The following is a 20,197-nucleotide window of genomic DNA, read 5'->3' on the forward strand; positions in this document are numbered from 1 at the left end:
CATCATCACATCCAAATATTGAAGTACAAAATGCAAATGTATTGCATGTGTTATGAAAAGGTTTTGTGCATTGGTCATAACTTTCCCTTTGAAATGCTGGTAGATCTCTACACTTCAACTCTGAGAATATACTCAGATGCAAACTCCACCCATATCTTCCGAATACATTGAATGATTAATCTTCATTCTTTTTGAGTATGGTATAAAATATGAACACATTCTTAAAGGCTTTCGTCCCCAGAGACATGGAAATGCTGTGATGTGCTTTATTCAAAATGATTCCTTACTGAATATACTACTGCTCAAAGCTAGTGAAGGTAACTTAGGATGTGCCTATGTGGTCACATCGTAAGGAAAATGCAGCATCATATGAAATAAACTTGCAGTAATTTTAGTAACAGTAATGGAAGAAACAGCATATGTACCTAAGAACACTTCCCGTTCCCAATATTATGATGGTAGTTATGGTAGCTGCTGCAAGTATGTGTATTTTCCATGTTGTTCCAGTAACATCAGTAGATCCAAGAACAGGGAAAGAGACAGTTCCAGGCTTCCATCTCATGTTTGCATTGCCCCTTCCTGGAGCAAAGAAGCCTCAATGTGGCCTCCTCCCATATGACCTAGAGCTTCCAACTTTAGAGGAGTGGCATGTGAAGAACACACACTCCAGTTGCTCCATACTACTAAAGTAACACCAAAAGGGGAACTGAGGGCATGGAAGAAGAGGAGCATGAAACACATGAAAGCCAGGTTGAACCACCCTCGTTTGATGAAAGAGAAAACTGCTAATTCCTTTATGGATTCAGCTACCTTTCATAACATTTCTGTCAAGAAGGGGAATTGATCCAGATCAATCCATTCCCCTTGCATGAATACGTAACATGGGTCATAAAAATGTCAGTATGCAATGAACATGCCCTCTCCTTTATATGTCCTCACATAACGTTAGAGGTTTGTATTTTATATATCAAGTTTAGTGAAGGAAAAGTCATTTATCATTTCTAACAGAAAGCTCTTTCAGGGATAAAGAGACTCATAAAACAGTAATCCGCTATGAAAATGGATAGTTTGCAAACCAAAAGACCCCTGAGTGTATGGAATCATTTTCCTTGGTTGCTGCATTGTAGAAATAAGTTGACATAAATCATAATAACATCTTCCATGAAAATGGCTACCAAAGGCAGTTGTCTCCTCTCAGTCTAATTTCAGAGATCCTCCAGGAGACTTTTTCTAGTCTTACAGACCCATTCTGAACAATGTAATGTACACCCATGGGGAATTTGGAAGAAAAGCAATGAGGGAGCACATTCTGCAATTTGTGATCAACAAATATTAAAATGTCAGAGGCAAATGATCAATTTATCAATGTAAACTGATGCAATATGAAAGTTCCATTTCAACTTCCTGCTTTACCCCAAACCTACCTACCATCTTTGTGCTATGTCCACGCGGGCTTTTCCATTTTGTTTGTCAATGTGTTGCTTGATTTTTGCCTTCATGCCTCATGCTTTCAGGAAGTCTTTTAGCCACGTATGTTGTACTACATCATATGATATTGGGGATGTGGCAGGCTTTCATATTGTGCCAGATGTGTTACTTTTCTGAAGTGCTGCATATCAGAAACAATGGAGATATGAATCAAGCATGTCTCTGTTAGTGGATGGTGAGGAAGCACAAACTTTTCAAGAAGCCACAGCAGGAATGAACTAGGTTTACAACTTGTGTTATATTAATTGATTCTTCACATTAATATCCCACCTTTTCTCAAAAAGCACTGGGTGATGAACATGGGTGACGTTATCACATTATCTCACTCATCACAATCTTGTGACTTCGGTTTTGCTAAGAAAGATAGGCAGGCCTAATATCATCCAGTGAAATTTATCACTCTAGCAGGGATTCAAACTTAGGTCTTCCTGGTCCAGGATTTAACACCATCCCCTTATACTCATACATATTACCAGATTGAATTTGTGATTAATGCACATGTCAAGGGAGTACGACAGGTGTAAATCTGAACCCATGCTTCGTACAGGCAGTTTTTCTTTAAGCAGCATGCCTAAATTTGATTATAAGTAAATTGATCCTTCACTTTACTTCAAGAAAATCACAAATGCTTTAAAAAGAATCACAAAAATGTTTCAGGGATTTGAGATGTTTTGGGGATTTCATGCCAATAGGTTAACTTTACACACTGAAAACCCACAAAACCATATTTTGTTTTCTGACCTTACAACAGGGCAGACAATGTGCATTTGTTTGGAGGGCTGTGGCATTGTTATCAAGACAATGCCATCGTTCTTGAAATTTTACATCTATCTTTCCTCAGAGAATGCTAAATATGTAGGCAGGTACAAAATACATATTAATGATAACTTTATAACTCAGGTGGAACAAGAATGAGGAGAACGGGAGCTCCAGACTAACACAATGTCTCAGCAGTGCATCAAGATGATACTAAAATATTTATCCAAATGGCCTTTGCTAGCTCTACGGGACGTAGTTGTGTGTTTAGGACCTGCTTTGCAGGGTGCCAGTTTTTTCATTAAAAATATCTAGAAGCAAGGAGCAAATAATGGCAAGACATGTGAACACCCTAGGGAGGTGTTCACACCCATGTGAACACCCAAGACATGTGAACACCCACAGAAGGGAGAAAACTGCCTACATCAAATAAAAAAGGTGTAGATGAAACTTGTATATGACTCCCTTGAATTCTTCAACTTTAAAAAAAATATGTATACAGATTGGCAGGTTCAATGCTTTAAAAAAAGTAAGATGCTCATTCTTCAGACTCTTGCTTGAATATTTATTGTTCTTCAGAACGGTTCTTTATGGTTTTTGAGTGCGGAAGATAAGTGAAAGTTATTTCCCATAAATTCCAAAGTTGTCTTCTGACAATTTTGTAAGTGTAACAAAAAACTGCTTACCTACAATTTATTAGTATTGAAGACAATAGAAACTTGTTGTATGGTTCCCGAGTTACCAGAAAACAATAGCAAGCAATAACTTACCTTTGGCATGAATTTTCTAGACAAGGGAAAATAAACCAAATATTTAAATCAGGTAGAGAGGGGTGAAAGTAGTACAGAAATGGAAGAGTAGTGTTTACTTTGGAATTGAAAGAATAATCCCTGTTAATCATTTTGAAATAATGACATAGCACATAATTTTAACTCAAGATAACTTTAATGGAGAATTCTGATTCAATGCCTTAAGTAGTTGTGACGATGCTTTCATAGCATAAATCTTTACTGCTGTCAGGACTGCTGTTCAAATATGTGGAAAAGCATTATTCTATACACACATGATTACTTGAAATAAATGAATGTAGCCTCCATTTTATTAATTGAAAGTAAAAAAGCCTTAAATGCATGCCTCTGAAGCCTTTGTGTGCTTTGCCAAGATCTAGAACTGAAATGAAATTGATTCATATCTATATAGCTGGGGTTTTCCCCAATGCAATGAACAGTGAGGAGACTCACAACGATTTGCAGGGGACATCTCATTTTCCTTTTTATCATCCTCCCTAGGGTTGCCAGGTCCCTCTCTGCCACCGGCGGGAGGTTTTTGGGGTGGAGCCTGAGGAAGGCAGGGTTTGGGGAGGGGAGGGACTTCAATGCCCTAGAGTCCAATGGCCAACACGACCATTTTCTCCAGGTGAACTGATCTCTATCGGCTGGAGATCAGTTGTAATAGCAGGAGATCTGCTAGTACCTGGAGGTTGGCAACCCTAATGCTCCCCCACTAAGTCCTCGTTTTGTTCCCTGGCAGCCCCCATGGCCTCTCCCCTTTTCCAGCTGCCTTCTCTCCTTCCTATCCACTAGCCAACCTACCTTTAACTGCCCCAGTGTCTTCGTCTTTCCCCCCTTTCCTTTGCCCAGCATAGGGCTGTCAGCCTTCTGGTTGGGTTGGGGTATCTTTGAAGTAATGTCACAACTTCACTGACAGCCACCCCCCATATCCCTGTCAACCCTGGTGGTTTCCAGGCTGGGCCTAGCCTGGAAATCCTCACCTGTTTAGGAAATAGGCTGGGCCTAGCAACCTTTTCCAGGCAGCCTCTCTTTGAAAAATAGTCTGTCCCAGTTGCAGTGGTGGCTGCCACTGGGGCGGGCCCAGTTGTACGGTGGTAAGTGTTTAGGGGTCACTGCCAGCCCTGTCCCCAGCCAGTACTCCATCAGGTGACATTACAGTGGAGGGGGATGGAAACTTTTCCAGTACTGTTTAAGAAACCAAGTCTTGCAAGGCTCAGCAATACTGTTATGGTTGCCTAGAAACCTCCAAAATGGTCACTGAACATTCAATGATCACAAAATCACAAAATCACACAAGGTTGGAAGAGACCATAAGGCCCATCCAGTCCAACCCCCTGCCATGCAGGATCCCACAATCAAAGTGCTCCGGTCAGATGGCCATGCAACCTCTGCTTAAAAACCTCCAAAGACGGGACTCCACACACACACACACCCCGAGGCAGGGCATTCCACCGTGGAACCGCCCTCACTGTCAGAAAGTTCTTCCTAATGTTTAGGTGGAATCACTTTTCTCTTAGTTTAAATACATTACTCCGGTCTAGTCTCTGAAGCAACAGAGAACAAGCTAATTCCCTCATTAACATGGCATCCCTTCAAATATTTAAACATGGCTATCATGTCACCCCTTAACCTTCTCTTCTCCAGACTAAACAAACCCAACTCCTTAAGTCTCTCCTCATAGGGCATAGATTCAATCCAGACCTTTGACCATTCTAGTCGCTCTCCTCTGGACCCATTCTTTTCTTAAAGCTACTTGTGTTGTTTCTATTATTTGAGGGAGTTTCAATTTCACAGTATATTTTTCTAGATTTCAGATTGTTTTGAAAACCTGGGACTTTGTTCAGGTTTGTAGAGAAATATCTCCTATCTGTCCCTAGCTCCATTTTGCCAATCTATTGATCCACATTCTGTGGCATGGTTGACAGCCCTCATTGCCTACCACTGCTCTGAGTGACAGAAAGAGAAAATTATTTTTTAAGTGCCAGTATCGTACATGACATGAGGTCACATCAAGGGAAAACACAGAAGTGATGTCACATCACTGCAGGAATATAGAGTGATGTGACATCACTGCAGGAATATAGAGTGATGTGACATCACTTCCAGTTTTTCCTGGAAGTGACATCTTGGTGCATGCAATGCTGGCATCCCCCCTGCCCCTGCCACCCAAGTTCCTAGTGGTTGTCAGGCAAGGCCCAGCCTGGCAATCCTAGCCTGTTTAGGAAATAGATAAATGACAAGCTAGAGACCTGCAACTCTTGTTGCAGTGTATATGTGGGGGGGGGGGGGGGAGAATCCCATCAGTCCACCAGTTTTCACTTCCTGCTCCAGACTTCAGATTTCCCCTTCACGTTGGGATGTCCTCTGGGAACAGCATTTCAGGGATCAGTTCAGACAGCAGTGAGAATAAGGCAAGAATGACTCATTTTTTTTAGTGGCGAACCACGTAACTTCAATAAAGAAATGATGTTTTTATATGAATGAGATTTTGAGCAAATTGCCTACAAAGCTTATATCTTTGTGTGTACAATTTCTAGTATTTGTAATATGCAAACTCCCCTTTTGATGTTTTAGAGCTGTTTAGATTAGCCTTAGATGGTGTCACCAACTGACACAAAGAGTGTTCTTGAACTTACTCCATTAATCACTTGCATGCTGAATTTCTTGCTGACCTGATTTATGATTGCTGGGGCTGGAAAGAAACTGAATTGATTACAGGTTGTTGTCATTGATGAACAATCCTACCATAAATGGGGAGAAAAAAATTCAGTATACATCTGATAGCTTTTCAAACTGGCAAAGTTCTTTATGAACTCCACTCTAATGGACCAGCATAGCTACTTGATTTGATCTCTTTTTTCTTAAATAAATCTTATGCAGCTTGGCTTGTTTTATACTTAGCTTTTATACAAGTAAAGTACACATATTCAATTCTGGCCTTAAATTAAGGCACAAAGAGGATAAACAAATTTATATGAGTGTTGCCATTCTTTCAATGTCATTGAATCCCTGAGACAATGAAGTTAGTTCTTTTGATATATACTATTCTTAGAAAACTGGTTTTATTTAAGAAATGAGCAACTTGCAGGTTAATTTGAAGGTGTGTTGTCATGTCTGCTAAAATCTGTTGCCTGTTAGCTTTAATGGAGATTATTCTAGAGCCTAACCCTACATTAGTATGCTGGGCTTTTCACTTATGTTAATTGACTAAGAAAAAGTTGGCTTTTGCAGTAGACTCAGTACATACATCTATTTTCTTAAAAGAGGCACTCTAACCAATGTAGCAGGTAGTCTTCCAAATGTTTAGTAGGCTTGGCAAGGCCAGTAAGCATGATGTCAACTGGCTTAGAAACTCTTAGGGTTTGTGAAGCTTGTTGAAATGAATGACAGATGATATCCTAAGAGCATAATTGGCTTTAGTGGTTTTATGGATAAACTAAACTAAACCGGAATACCTAATGGCAGCTAGTGTTATCAGCTCACAGTTCTGTGTTTTGTTTCCTCCCAGTCACTTCAGTTCAAGTTATACCCCAACTTTTATAAAATTCTTAAAGTGAAGATTCTAGAAATATGGATGTCATTTCTGATTCCATTTATAGTATTAACCATTAGCCAGAAATGGTGACTTGAGAAGTGTTTTAGAGATCAGTAGGTTGGGAAACAAATGGAATCCTGCTTCTGAAAGTGTGAGAAAGAGTGAGAAAGGGAACAACTTTATGGACACTGTAGTTGAGTTCAGCTGCTAGACATTGTATGCCTTCTGTTTTTAAATCTGTGGCAATGTCTTAATCAGAGATTTCACAAAAGTCCCACTCCCAACAATTTTCATTACAGATTTTGTTGTTACCAGAAAAGGAAAGTTGTGTGCCAATATTATGAATCAAAATATCTTCACATAACACTGATCCAATGAAAATGCCTTTAGTGTAACACTATACACCATAAACAAATTGAACTGGTACAGATAGGTGTATTTTTCACATCAGTGACTCACAAGAAAACTACCAGTTTCTTGCAATAATACTAAATTAACATAAGAATAGGGATGGTGCTAGTTTTGTGTCAAATATGATCAGCAGTCAAATATACCATGTTCAAATGAGATCATTTAATGTGAGCCAATGACACAATGATAAATTGGCAATGAACAAGTCAAATACCCAATGAACAGGTTTGCATCAGGGTTTTTCCCCCTTCAAAACTGTGCATGTGCAAAGTGCTGTCTATCCAAGCAGATTGACAGACATTGCCTAAGAACTATTTAGGGAACTGTGGAGTCCTGAGCTACTAGGTCAAGGGGTTTAGTTCAGAGAAGCTTGTGAAATTTTCTCCAGTATAGGAGCTGTGCAGTCTATGAGCCATTTGCACTAGAGGAAAGGAAAAACTTTTTAGTGCTTTGGTCTTGAAGGCATCAAGATATCTCAGATCCGAAATCATTGGTCCTCTATCACATAGAAAGAAAATCTTATCCTTCTCATTACTGATTTTTTTCATGTCACCTGGCTTGGTAGTGTGTTTTTCCCTGATTGATGAAGGGCAAAGCCTATTCTATCTACACAGCAAGCCAGGTGAGCTATCATGGAGGATGGAAAAATTCTTAGCCTCTGTTTCAATCCCCCTCCAAGTATGTTCACACCTCCCACCAAATGCAGTAATAAATTTGCTTCTGCCATCCTCTGTAGACTCTGCTTCTCACTGGGCTAAATCATATATACATTTTTATCTTGCCTTTCCTCCAAAAAGCTTAGAGTGGCCCACATGGATCTCTGCTCATCTATTTTATTTTCATGACCGTTCTGCGAGGCAGGTTAGGCTGAGAGAGAAGCCACTCGAAGGCCATCCAGTATGCAGCATGGCTGAGTGGGAACTTCACCCAAGCCTCCAGAGCCCTAGCACAAGACTAACAGTGTATTCCTGAGAGGAATGCCTGTGCCGGTCTTTGGCAATGCAGCTGCACTGCCTCCAAAGGAGGTTTCGGCCCCGCCAAAACGTCCTCCTGGCATTAAAAATCCGTGCAACCCTAAAAAAAATAGAAAGGGGCATTCCCGGCCCGAAAGAGATTTGGACCTTCTTAATATTAAAACATTTTAAAATATATTTTTATAGTATAATTGCTCTATTAAACAAAATTTACATCCCTAAATTCACTGATACATGTGGTACAGAATTCAAGATCATGCACAAAAATTTCTGGATGCTTGTCAATGAGGCTGAAATTTCCTTTTCAACCCTAGAATCAAGAATTATGCATTTTGGCAGCAGCTCTTATTTTATTCAGCGCTAGTTGACAGATAAATATGTGGTTTCTCAAATGGTGTCTTAATCCTTCCTCGTGGCCCTTTAGAGACAAATGAATTAAATGATACCTTTTCTTACATCTACTCCTGTTGGTAAAAACATTAAAGCTTTCAATCTTCTCTGAACTGCTCTTCAGGCAGAAAACAACACAATCTTCATTCTTCAACAGTCTCTCTGATGCAAATAGGATTAATTTGTATTGCATGGTTGAAAAGATCAGGCCCAAACTACAAGTACATCACATGAACACTTTACCTAGATTGTAGTTCTGTAGAACACTAAGCCTGCATTATTTCACTGCTTTCAGGGCAATTTAATTATACATTAAACTCCTATTGCCATGTTTGAACTGATTAGCTTTACTTGAATTGTAGTTTTAATATGTCTGCATTGTATTAATCATAGCCTAACAGCCAGGTTATGGTCCTTTAAAAGACTAAGGTCCTATTTATGTGACCATAGCAGAATGTAGTAGCTTTTGGAAGCTCCTATATATTCTTGCTCCCAACCCATGCCCAGTTTTGTACATTTGTTACTAGTACACTCAGCTTTTGCTGTGCTACCCCAAAAATACTGTTTGAAATTTGCTGGTGCCAACACCTCTGTGACAAATGAATATCATGCCTCAGAAATGTAACCTACTCAGAAATATGAAGACTAACAGAGCAATCCTGGGCTGTTTCTGTGTTACAGTCACGAGCCATGGCACAACTATGGTGACACTAGTCCAGTCCTATAAGGTTTCATTATGCAGTGGCTGGCAGGAAAATAGTGTTGTTGTTCTTTCTTTGGGCACAACCGCATTAGCTTCTCCTGCAATTGGGCCACTGTGCTCCATGGATAGGGTTGCCAGGTCCCTCTTTGCAACCGGCGGGAGGTTTTTGGGGTGGGGCCTAGGAGGGCGGGGTTTGGGGAGGGGAGAGACTTCAATGCCATAGAGTCCATTTGCCAAAGCGGCCATTTTTCTCCAGGGGAACTGATCTCTATCGGCTGGAGATCAGTTGTAATAGCAGGAGATCTTCTGCTATTACCTGGAGGTTAATCAAACATATGCAATCACTATGGCTTGAGGTTATTGTGTATGTATACAAAAATTTCAACAACACAATTTTTCTTTCATGTATAAATAATTCTTTAGTGTAAATCCTGGTTCAGTTACCTCACAGAAACCGTTTCTGTGAGGTAACTGAACCAGGATTTACACTAAAGAATTATTTATACATGAAAGAAAAATTGTGTTGTTGAAATTTTTGTATACATACACAATAACCTCAAGCCATAGTGATTGCATATGTTTGATTAACTTTCTATACTGCAATCCAAGTGTAAATTATTGTGACATTACCTGGAGGTTGGCAACCCTATCCATGGAGGTGTTGTGGCGAGGCGGCAGGGCACCTGTCACAGCCCAGGGACAGAGAGGGGTGGGGGCAGGAAGGCTTGCTCACTTTCAGCGGCACCCCCTTACACCCCCTTAAAGGTATTAAATTCAGTCTCGAGACCCTGGGCACCTGATAATGGAGTAGGGGCCCAAGCCTATTCCTCCAGCACCCCAAGCCAGGCCCCTGTCAACACAAAACAACGGGCACCCACACCCCAGAAGTAGAAGGCGGGATGTTGTGTGCAGTGCATGCAGAAGCAGGTGCCCTCTGCTCATTGACAGCTGAGCCATACACCTGGTCACCCACACTGCTGAGGGTGCCCCCGTGCTGACCCCTGCGCCACCCCTGCTGTTGGTGAAACAGGAGGGGGGTCAGTGGGGCATGACGAAGTGTGGGGGCCCAAAGTACCTCTGACAGGTCACCCAGCATGGTCGTTTAGGGGTAGAGCCAGGGCCAAACCTGGAATATTATGGCTAGAATCTGGAACAATCTGAAATATATGGCTTTTCAGACCCAATACCAGTCACTTGAGTGAACATGACTTTACAGTCACTGAAATGCTGGCTGGTTAACGAGCCTGCATAGGATTGTTGTACTGGTGGCAAAATCACAAGTGTTTATTCAAGGCTTGGAATAGTTTATTGAAACTCAAGGATCAGAATTAAACTTACTGCAGAAAAGAAATCAAAGCTGGCCTTACAAATAGATTTATGCATTGATTTATTTAAAATATATCCCACCTTCCCATACCCAAGCATCCTAGCCAGCCTACAAATAATAAAACCATACATGGTTACAGACTTTACTGAGCAAAAGGCTATGTTGGGGAGGGACGAGGATGCTTAACAATTTCTCTTCCTATCATTTGTCAATTCAAATTAATTCTTCAGCAGCTGCTTGTCTCCCTGTGTAAAAAAAGAAAGAAACATAGACCCTATACTTTTCTCACAGGTAGACAGGGAAAAGCTGCAAAATGATAGGTAGGGAAAGTGTTGCTTGCTCAGCCTCCCCTCCATTCTGCTATTCTCAGTTGCCGGTTCTGAGGATGCTTTTTAGCAAAAAGAAAAAAAATCAAGGGAAGGAAACACAACACTTCATGTAACATGTAACTGGGCCTCGAGTGCTTGAAGTTACTGAACTGCAAGGAACAATAACAGGCGACACTTGGCAGCTTAATTTGAAGACATCTTTTTTTCTCCCCTCAGTGCCACCAGTGATCCGTGTCTATCCAGAAACCCAGGCACAAGAGCCTGGTGTATCAGCAAGTCTCAAATGTCATGCTGAGGGCATTCCAAATCCAAAAATTTCCTGGCTAAAGAATGGAATTGGTATCACACCTAAGTTGTCCAAGCAATTGATGTTCTTAGGTAAGGGTAAGAAAATGTTGCTTATATATCTGTCAGTGGAACTAGTTTGTGCTTTAGCTTTGTTTTCTTTATTAATTTACATTAATGGAGGCCCTTTCTTGGCTTGCCACCCATCAAGCCTTGGATGGCGGGAGCACCCAAAGCAGAGCCTCTGAAAATGATCAGAGTAGATTGATAAGTTTCATATGGGAGAAGGCGGGACTTAAGGTATGCTGGCCCCAAGCCATATAGGGCTTTAAACACCATACCAGCACCTTAAAATTGGCCCAGAAACAAACTGGGAGCCAGTGTAGATGGAACAAGACTGGAGTGGCACGGTCCCTGCAACCGTCAATATTCTGGGCGGAGCATTCTGTACCAACTGTAGCTTCTGAACAGCTCCCCACTTGTGAATGTATAATATGCCAAAATGGGTTTCTTGTGTTGCACAGCCTCCAGGATGCTCTTTGCAATTCTTCCATGGCTCAGCAGTAAACCATCTGTTTTGCTTGCTGGAGGTCCCTGGTTTAATTCCTGGAATTTTTCAGTTAACACCAAGTAACACTAAAGTAAAATACCTTAGTCTGAGACCCTGGAAAGTCATTGCCAATCTGAGTAGACAATAGTGACCTTGACAAATCAATGGTTAGTATAAGGCAGTTTCCTGTGTTCAAATGTTTGTTTGTTTGTTTGTTTGTTTTTAATTTCTAGCCCACCCTCCCCATGTAAGGCCAGGCTCAGGGCAGGTAACAACAATTAAATCCTCGTTACATGTTCTGGAGACAAATATTGTATGTGTCTGAAGACTAAGGTTGATGATTCCACACTGGGAAATCCCTGGAGATTTTGGGGTGGACCCTGTGGAGGACAGGGTTTGGGGAGGGGAGGAACCTCATCAGAGTATAATACTATTGAGTCCACCCTCAGGGAAACTGATCTCTGTAGTTCAGAGATCAGTTGTAATTCCAGATGTCCAGGCCACACCTGGAGGTTGGCAACTTTACTGGAAACATTAATCTGCAATCATCCTTTCCTCATTCTTACTAAATGTGTCAGTTTTACTAGTTTCATGCTGTTCCAGACTCATGGTAACAAGTCATTCATCCTCAATATTTCCAGACTCCTCCCTCTGCACACCACCTCAGTTCTGAAGCTACCTGAGGAGAAAATCCCTGGAAGGCTGACACTCTGATCTTATTTGATTTGAATGGAGCTTTCTGCCAAATGAATGTGCAGCCTAAATCTCCTCAGTTTCCAAAGTATGTTACAATTTACAGTTGCTTATGGATTTCTGTGTTGCAGCAAATGGAAGTGAACTTCACATCAGCAGTGTTCGATATGAAGACACGGGCGCCTACACTTGCATTGCTAAAAATGATGTGGGAGTAGATGAGGATATTTCTTCTCTCTTCGTTGAAGATTCAGCTAGAAAGACCCGTAAGCTTAACGTTCACCTTTATTTTGTGATCTATACTATATACACACACAAATTTAGTTGTGTGGTAGTAAATATTAATGTGTATCTAAAGTGACTATTTTTGTGTTCACTTGTAAAAGCTGTTCACTTGAGCAAATGGAAAAAATTGGGATTTTCCTGGGTAAAGATTCACATCATCATGCCTAACTTGCAAGTAACCAATTTGTTTCTGTTTATCACCAACAACAATAATAGAATTAGAGGTGACTTCGGAGTCACAAAATTCTCTGTCACTGAATTTCTCTGCCAAATTTCATTTGCATAGGCATGGGCACAACACATCAAAATAGACCCCATTGTGCCATTTTCCCTCTTTTTTTCCCCTCAGTTTGCAAATGAAATGATAGAGGAAAATATGATAGCTATTTCAAATGCTTATTTTCAGGAACAATGTCTGATTCTACAATTCATTCATCTAATGAAATTTCATATAAAATAGTAAAGGAAAATAGGTGTTCAGATATGTATTTGAGAGGTATTATGGTGTAGGGTGGGGTTCCCAGTGTGGTGCCTGTGGGGGCCATGGCATCTGCCGACACCTTCCCTGGTGCCCACCAAGAATTTTTAGAAAGTGTTTGAGCCAAGTGGGGCTTTTGCCCAGCAAGGTTTTAGATTGGCTGTGCAGATTTTTAAAAACATTGTTTTGGTAGCAGCTGCCACCACAGCACAAGGATCTTCACTGTGTGACTTGAGTAAGCTGCAGTAGCCATTTTGTGGCTGGCTCTGCCTCCTGTGGAAGCTATTTTGTGGAAGCCATTTTGTGGCTGTGCCCACCCCTCTGTGTCACAATTCCAAAGATGTCTGCAGGCTCAAAAAGTTTGGGAACCCCTGTTGGAGTTCCCCCTAAACCCGGTCTCAAGCCACCTCTAAATAATATACCATCATGGGACCCGGTCTCACCAGATGAGGTTGAACATTTAATTAAAAATTGGAGAAATGGGAAAGCTCCTGGGAGCGATTATGTTACAGCAGAGGTACTGAAATCAAATGTAAAATGGTGGGCCCAGATTCTGGCAAATCTTTTCACGTATATCGACCAATCGGGCTCAATACCGGAAGAATGGGGTCTTGCTATAATAATACCAATATATAAGAAGCATAATAGAGCAGACCCAAACAACTATAGACCAATCAGCCTCCTAAATATCATCTGTAAGCTTTATACCAAGCACGTATGTTTCAAACTCCTCAATTGGTTGAACCAAGAGAAAATTATCGCTGTTGAGCAAGGGTTTTTTGCAAGGGGTCGCTCAGCCCTTGATCACTGTTTGGTGCTGGATTATTTAATTCAAAAATATGTCAAACAGCAAAAGGGAACTCTATATACTGCCTTTGTGGATTTGAAGGCGGCTTTTGATTCTGTTGATCGTACAAGGCTGTGAGCCAAATTGGGATCTACACCCATAGACAAAAGACTTTTACATCTAATAATCAGTCTACATGACAACACATATTTACAGATAAAATACTCATCTGACAGCAGACTTTCTAAACCAATCCAATCCCCAAAAGGGGTTAGACAAGGTTGTATCCTCACCCCTTTCCTTTTCAATTTGTATGTAAATGATCTAATAACCAGTCTCCATAACATAGATGTACATGCCCCTAAGATTACGATAGAGAAAAAACTGCCAATTCTTATGTATGCAGACGATGCTGTCTTGTTATCACTAACCAAAGTGGGCTTTAAAAGGGCGCTCAATTTCTTAAACAAATGCCAGGAAGAAATACTCTCCATCAATTTTACAAAAACTAAAATAATGCGCTTTCACAAGAAGTTTAAAAAACTGAACTGGCAAATTAACGGAAATACCATCAAGCAAGTTAAAAATTTTAAGTATTTGGGGCTAACTTTTTCTGTTAATGGCAATCCATCTGGCCATATTAAGTCACTGGCTTGCTCTGCAGAAAGAAGTGCCACCGCAATTCTAAACTTCTTTAGGAGAGAGGGAGCTCGATTTGTTCCCGCTGCTCTAAAACTATACTCATCAAAAGTGCTTGCTATCATGAGGTATGGGTCACAAACCATCCAAACTGATAATTTTAAACCCCTAGAATTAGTGCAGTCAAAATGTCTAAGATCATTATTCAACACCCCAAGAGGTACACCAAATGCGGTCTTGAGACAGGAGGCGGGTCTTGGCACAGTAAGAATGGAAATATGGCACCATACACTTTCCTATTGGCTGAAAATCCACCTTCATCCCTCTGGTTTAACTCCTAGTCTGCTCGCTGCCAATCCCATTTCTCAATGGGTTTCAAGAGCCACAGACAAATTAACAGCTATAGGGTTAGATCCAGAATAACTTTTAGAAGGATTAAAAAAAGCAAAAAGTATAGTCCATCAATGTCTTACTGATATCGAGTTACAAACAGAGCATGCCACCTTACCCCCTTTCTATAAGCATTTGAAACCTAGATCGGACTTGGCCCTAGCTCCATACCTGGACAATAGTACCAATCCAAACCATAGATGGGCCTTTTCAAGGGCAAGATTTGATGCCTTTCCCTCCTCGTTACTTTATGGTAGATTCCAGCGAACTCCCCGGTCTATGAGAATTTGTCCTTACTCGAATGATTCTGTAGAGACAGTCCCTCATGTTTTATTTTACCGTGCTTTATATGTTGATGAGAGAAAATGGTTAATCAAACCTCTATTACAGCATTTTACCTTAGCCGGAAATTCCTTACACCAGTCTGAGAGCCTTTTCCTGAGATATCTCTCGGAAGACAAGAATAGGGGGGTTTCACATTCGGTAGCAAAAATTTTATTCATTGCAATTACCAAACGTAAGGCACTCACAAATAAACCAGGTTCCCTGCAGTCTGATAAACACTGAGACTTTTTTATCCTAGTGTAAATTATTATGCACGGATTTTAATTGGTTAATCATGTATAAGACCTATATAATGTTTATAATTAATTCTTGGTGCTTACATGTTTTGGATTACTTTATATTCCTCCTAAACTTAATATTTCTATTTTCTGTACATGTGACGAATATTTTGACTGGTCTTGGACCGTTTCAATAAACTGACTGACTGGGGACCCCTGTTGTAGAGGTTAGGATGTCCAACTAGAATCTAGGAGACCTTGTTCAATTCTCAACTCTACCATGGAAGCTTGCTGGTTGACATTGGGCCCATCAAACACATTCAGCCAGACCTAATTTATAGGGTTGTTGTAAGGATAAAATGGAGGAGAGAAGAATTATGTGAGGATAAAATGGGGGTCAGAAGAATGACCCATATGTATAGTGCTGAATTGTCATAAAATGCATATTCTAATACATACATTCAGGGAGAAACACATACTTACATCCATGTAATCAGAAAAAGAATGGCAAACCAGGGAAATTGCCCAACTCCATGTCAGATGTCTGCATTGAGCTAGAACACACCATTCATGAAAGCTTTTCTGAAAGCTGCTTATCCAATCTGTTTCCTTAAAACTCATATGAAGATGTTCTACAGCTTTACTTGGTAAAGTGAATAAGTAGACAGAGTGTTAGACTAGAACCAGGAAAATCTGGATTCAAATCCCCATTCCCAAAGGTTGTCCATTGTCCAAAACTCTTTATTAGTCTGTCTGCCTTCACAGAGACATTTTGAAGGCAAAATTGAGAGGGGAGAATCAAGCATACTGTCCTGAACGACTTGGAACAGTGGTGGGATACAATGTGATAAATTAGTATAGTGCATTCCAATATCTTCTAATGTGTAATTATTACTGCATTGCAAAACTATTTGAAATTCAATCCTGATATTCTGCGCAGAGCATGTGCGGTTTTTTGATGGGTACTGTTCTTTCTTTCTTGCTTGCTTTCTTATTTTATTTTATTTATACTCCACCTTTCTCCCTAATGGAGACCCAAAGCAGCTTACATCATTCTCTACTCTTCCATTTCATTCTCACAACCACCCTGTGAGTTAGGTTTGGTTGAAAGAGTGTGGCTGGCCCAAGGTCACCCAGTGAGGTTCCATGGCAGAGCAGGGATTTGAACCTGGGCCTCCCAGATCCTAGTCGGACCCTCTAACTGCTACACCACATTGGCTCTCCTTTTTTGTTCCCCTTATTTTCTGATTGAATACAGAATTACTCCTAGAAAAATATTAATTCATGAGACATCCATTGAACATTCAGCATGCTTCCTCAGACATCACTGACAACATGCAAATGCATATAGGCCCCCTGAAGACTGTACTCCTCCAAACCTGAATTGAGTGTTCTCTGGCAATAAGTAATCCAAAATAGATTAGGGTTACCAGCCATCCCACGACAAACCCTGGGAGCTTTTTGTAGGCAGAGTCTGGTGAAGAGGTCACGAATGATGTGATGTCACTTCAAGTTGAGCAGTGTAAAGTGACATTGCCACATCCACAATGCTCTAGAAATTTGCTAAGAGTGGATGCTCCACTGTTGTCGTCCCCCTTTCCCTCTCCTGCTGCTCCATAGAGCAACAGTAGGATCTGGAGCAGTGGGCAACTTGGAAGCACTCTAGGGAAAGGATCTCATTCAGGTAGAGATATGTACAGGCTACAAGGAAACGTCTAGGCCCTAATATAGTCCTGATTATGTCATCTAGAGAAAGCTGGATCGTAGAGGTCTCTGACGTTTCTGTGCTTCTCCAAGTGCAGTCTTCCTGATACCATGCTATTCCCACAGAATCATCCAAGGGGGCAGAATTATAGGGAGCACTACATCCATTCCAGCAAGCTCCAAAGCTTCAAGGCTGTGACCCTTGTCTGATGACACATTCAGTATTACATTGAGTTCTAGAGGCTTTTCATACCTATTTTGAGGACATCACAGAGACTTTGAAATGGGGATGAAAAACAAATGGATCCCCCACACATTTGGTGGACAGATCTGAAATTACACTGGAACTTAACGGACTCCTACTTGTAAAATATTTGCAGGACTGTGTTCTGACGTGAAAAAATATATGGAATATTCTACAGACATATCATGTTGTTTCTCTAAAACTCAAAGGATTACTTTTCTTTAAAGTGTTTAAAAGCTCAGTTTATGTGTGTCATCTGTCCTCTTCTAGCAACCCCTTCCTGAGGTGCACCGGCAGCCGTGTCGGAAGCCCTTAGGAGGCCAATGAAGGCCGGCGCAGGGGCTCACACCCCCGGCACTCGGAAGGCACACGCCGGCGTGAGTGGCCCCAGTGCCGGCGTGCAGGCCCAGACGCTGGTCCCTGGCTGCTGCTGCAGCAGCACTGGGCCTGGCCACCGCTGCAGCCTCCCGCCACCCACCGGCACAGGCTGCGGCGGTGAGCCAGGAGGCGTTACGGTGGCTTGGGAGGAATTCCCAGGGTGTTGTGGCGCCGGCCGGGGGGCGTTTCAGCTCAGGAACGCCCCTTTTTTGTTGTTGAGATACGTCAGCTTTTTGCTGGCGTATCTCCCATGCAACCCTACGGGTTGTGCTGGGTAGAGGTTTCGGCGATGCCAAAACCTCCTTAGGAGGCAACGTCGCTGGGTTGCCTCCTAAGCCCGGCGCAGGCATTCCTCTCAGGAATGCTCTGTAAAATCACCAGTGCTCAAATGACCAATTATAGAACAGCAACTTTTGGACTTTTAAAAAAAATGTCATCATCCTCTGCATTGTCATAGGAACCACCAGGTTGCACTGGAAAAATCATGATCTCTGCACACCACTTCACACATACTACTTTTTAAAGGAGTGCTAATGAAATATTTGGCACATACATGTAAAAATTTAGTTCATGAAGTTGTCAAACATGCTTTTGAATTACAGAGGGACAGTTCCAGAGAACAGTAATTGACTATGCTTCCCTAGCAAATGTGTATTTAATGTCATATGTAGATTTGCTCACAGTAGGCTAAGCTTCAGTAACACATCTGTGAAATATAAATAAATGTTAGTGAAAAGAATGAATAGTGGTGATCTGTGTAATTCAGCTTTTTATATTAAAAAAACCTTTCACATGAAAATGTAATCCCCCTTGAGTCTCTGTGAGGAAGGTGGACTGTAAATAACATAAATAAATAAATGTGTTCATTATAAGTGAAAAGAAGAGGTCTATTCAGGATTTCTTCTGATTATCTTTCAGAAAATCTTACTTTTACAGAAAGTTTTTTATGTGATTACTGCTTTCATGGAGTTGTATAAAATTAAAGACATTTATTGTAGACATGTTCTGCAATCTTTACTCGGGAAAATTCAGAACTATTGATTTTAATGGGAGTTTCTTGTGTTGGAAGGCTTTGACAAGGAACAACATCTAAAGGAAATAGTTTAAATTGGTGATATATATATTTTTTGCAAACTCTTATTCTGATTACTAGTTTGCTTTATACGGCTATTATTAACCAAACTAGAGTGTTAAATTCATGTAACTGATGCAATGAAATGTTGACATTGTTTTTCTGTTTCTTTTCCTTGACTATTTTCTGGCTCTCCCATTTCTCTGATGCTGCAGTTGCAAACATACTGTGGCGAGAGGAAGGTACTACAGTGAAATTGTTTTGTTGTAGTGATAATGTGCTTGTCTGCTTTAATAATTCCATAACAGGCCATTTTCCACTAACTTGCCACTAACCATAGGGGTTTTCTGGTATGAATACCAGCTTAATTTACAGACAGACCAATACAAAAATTAGTAAAATATTACTAGTAAAGCCGTGATCCAAATCTTCAGGGGGAGGGGGAGTTAAGATTTTTTTCCTATGCAGCAAAATAGACATTTAGAAAGTTAATATCAAAAGTAATGATAATTACAAAATTTGTAATCGTCACAAAAAACGCTATCAGTAGTCACAATTCACTGTGTTTTAAGTTAATCATGCCCTTACACATAAAATTCCAGCTGTAATTTGTTCATATCTACCACTCATAAAGATGATTATTTCCTAAGGCATCTTCTTGAGGGATAAACTTTTCCTGGATAAGTATGTTAAAAAGCTCCTTCACTCCTTCCTTTAAACAATGTAGGACATTGCAAATGCTATCCATTTAATTTTGTTTAACACTTGTGCATTCAGCTGGATCAGAAATATAATGAAAATGGTACTTGCAGATATTTTAACTAGTATATACTGTATTTTTCGCTCCAGAGGACGCACCTTTCCATTAGATGCACCTAGTTTTTAGAGGAGAAAAACAAGAAAAAATCTTGTTTTCCTTCTCTAAAAACTTGTCCTATGGAGTGAATGCCCTGGGAGGCGGGCAGGGCCGCACAGAGCGAGCCGGCGCACGCACCCAGCCGGCTCTGTGCGCCCCCCACCTCCCAGCTGAAAGGCGGGTGGGCGCACAGAGCCAGCTCGCGTCGTTCCAGCGCGCCAAGCCGGCTCTGTGTGCCCGCCCACCTCACCAAGCCGGCTCTGTGCTCCCCCCCCCCGCTTCCCAGCTGGGAGGCAGGCAGGCGCACAGAGGCGGCTCGCGTCATTCCAGCGCACCAAGCCGGCTCTGTGCTCTCCCCCCCCCCCGCTTCCCAGCTTGGAGGCGGGCAGGCACACAGAGCAGGCTGGGCGGGTGCACAGAGCTGGCTGGGCACACTGGAATGGTGCGAGGCGGCTTTCCCCAGCCGCCTCTCAGCGCGCCCAGCCGGCTCTGTGCGCACATTCACTCTATAAGATGCACAGACATTTCCCCTCACTTTTTAGGAGGAAAAAAGTGCGTCTTATGGAGCG

General features: G+C 41.4%; 1 protein-coding gene across 2 annotated transcripts in view; it reads left to right on the plus strand.

Annotated features, from left to right (window-relative positions):
• Nucleotides 1–20,197, plus strand: part of FSTL4 (follistatin like 4) — a 524,276-nt gene that overhangs the window by 476,932 nt on the left and 27,147 nt on the right. Inside the window, exons 8-10 of one of the 2 annotated variants that reach the window (XM_056864231.1) lie at nt 10,921–11,082; nt 12,364–12,498; nt 18,988–19,014. In XM_056864231.1, the coding sequence (XP_056720209.1) occupies nt 10,921–11,082; nt 12,364–12,498; nt 18,988–19,014 (324 nt within the window). The remainder of the gene's footprint in view (nt 1–10,920; nt 11,083–12,363; nt 12,499–18,987; nt 19,015–20,197) is intronic. The other variant, XM_056864239.1, reaches the window with a different exon arrangement.

Source organism: Euleptes europaea, chromosome 1 (genome assembly GCF_029931775.1).
Source record: "Euleptes europaea isolate rEulEur1 chromosome 1, rEulEur1.hap1, whole genome shotgun sequence".
Classification (NCBI taxonomy): Eukaryota; Metazoa; Chordata; class Lepidosauria; order Squamata; family Sphaerodactylidae; genus Euleptes; species Euleptes europaea.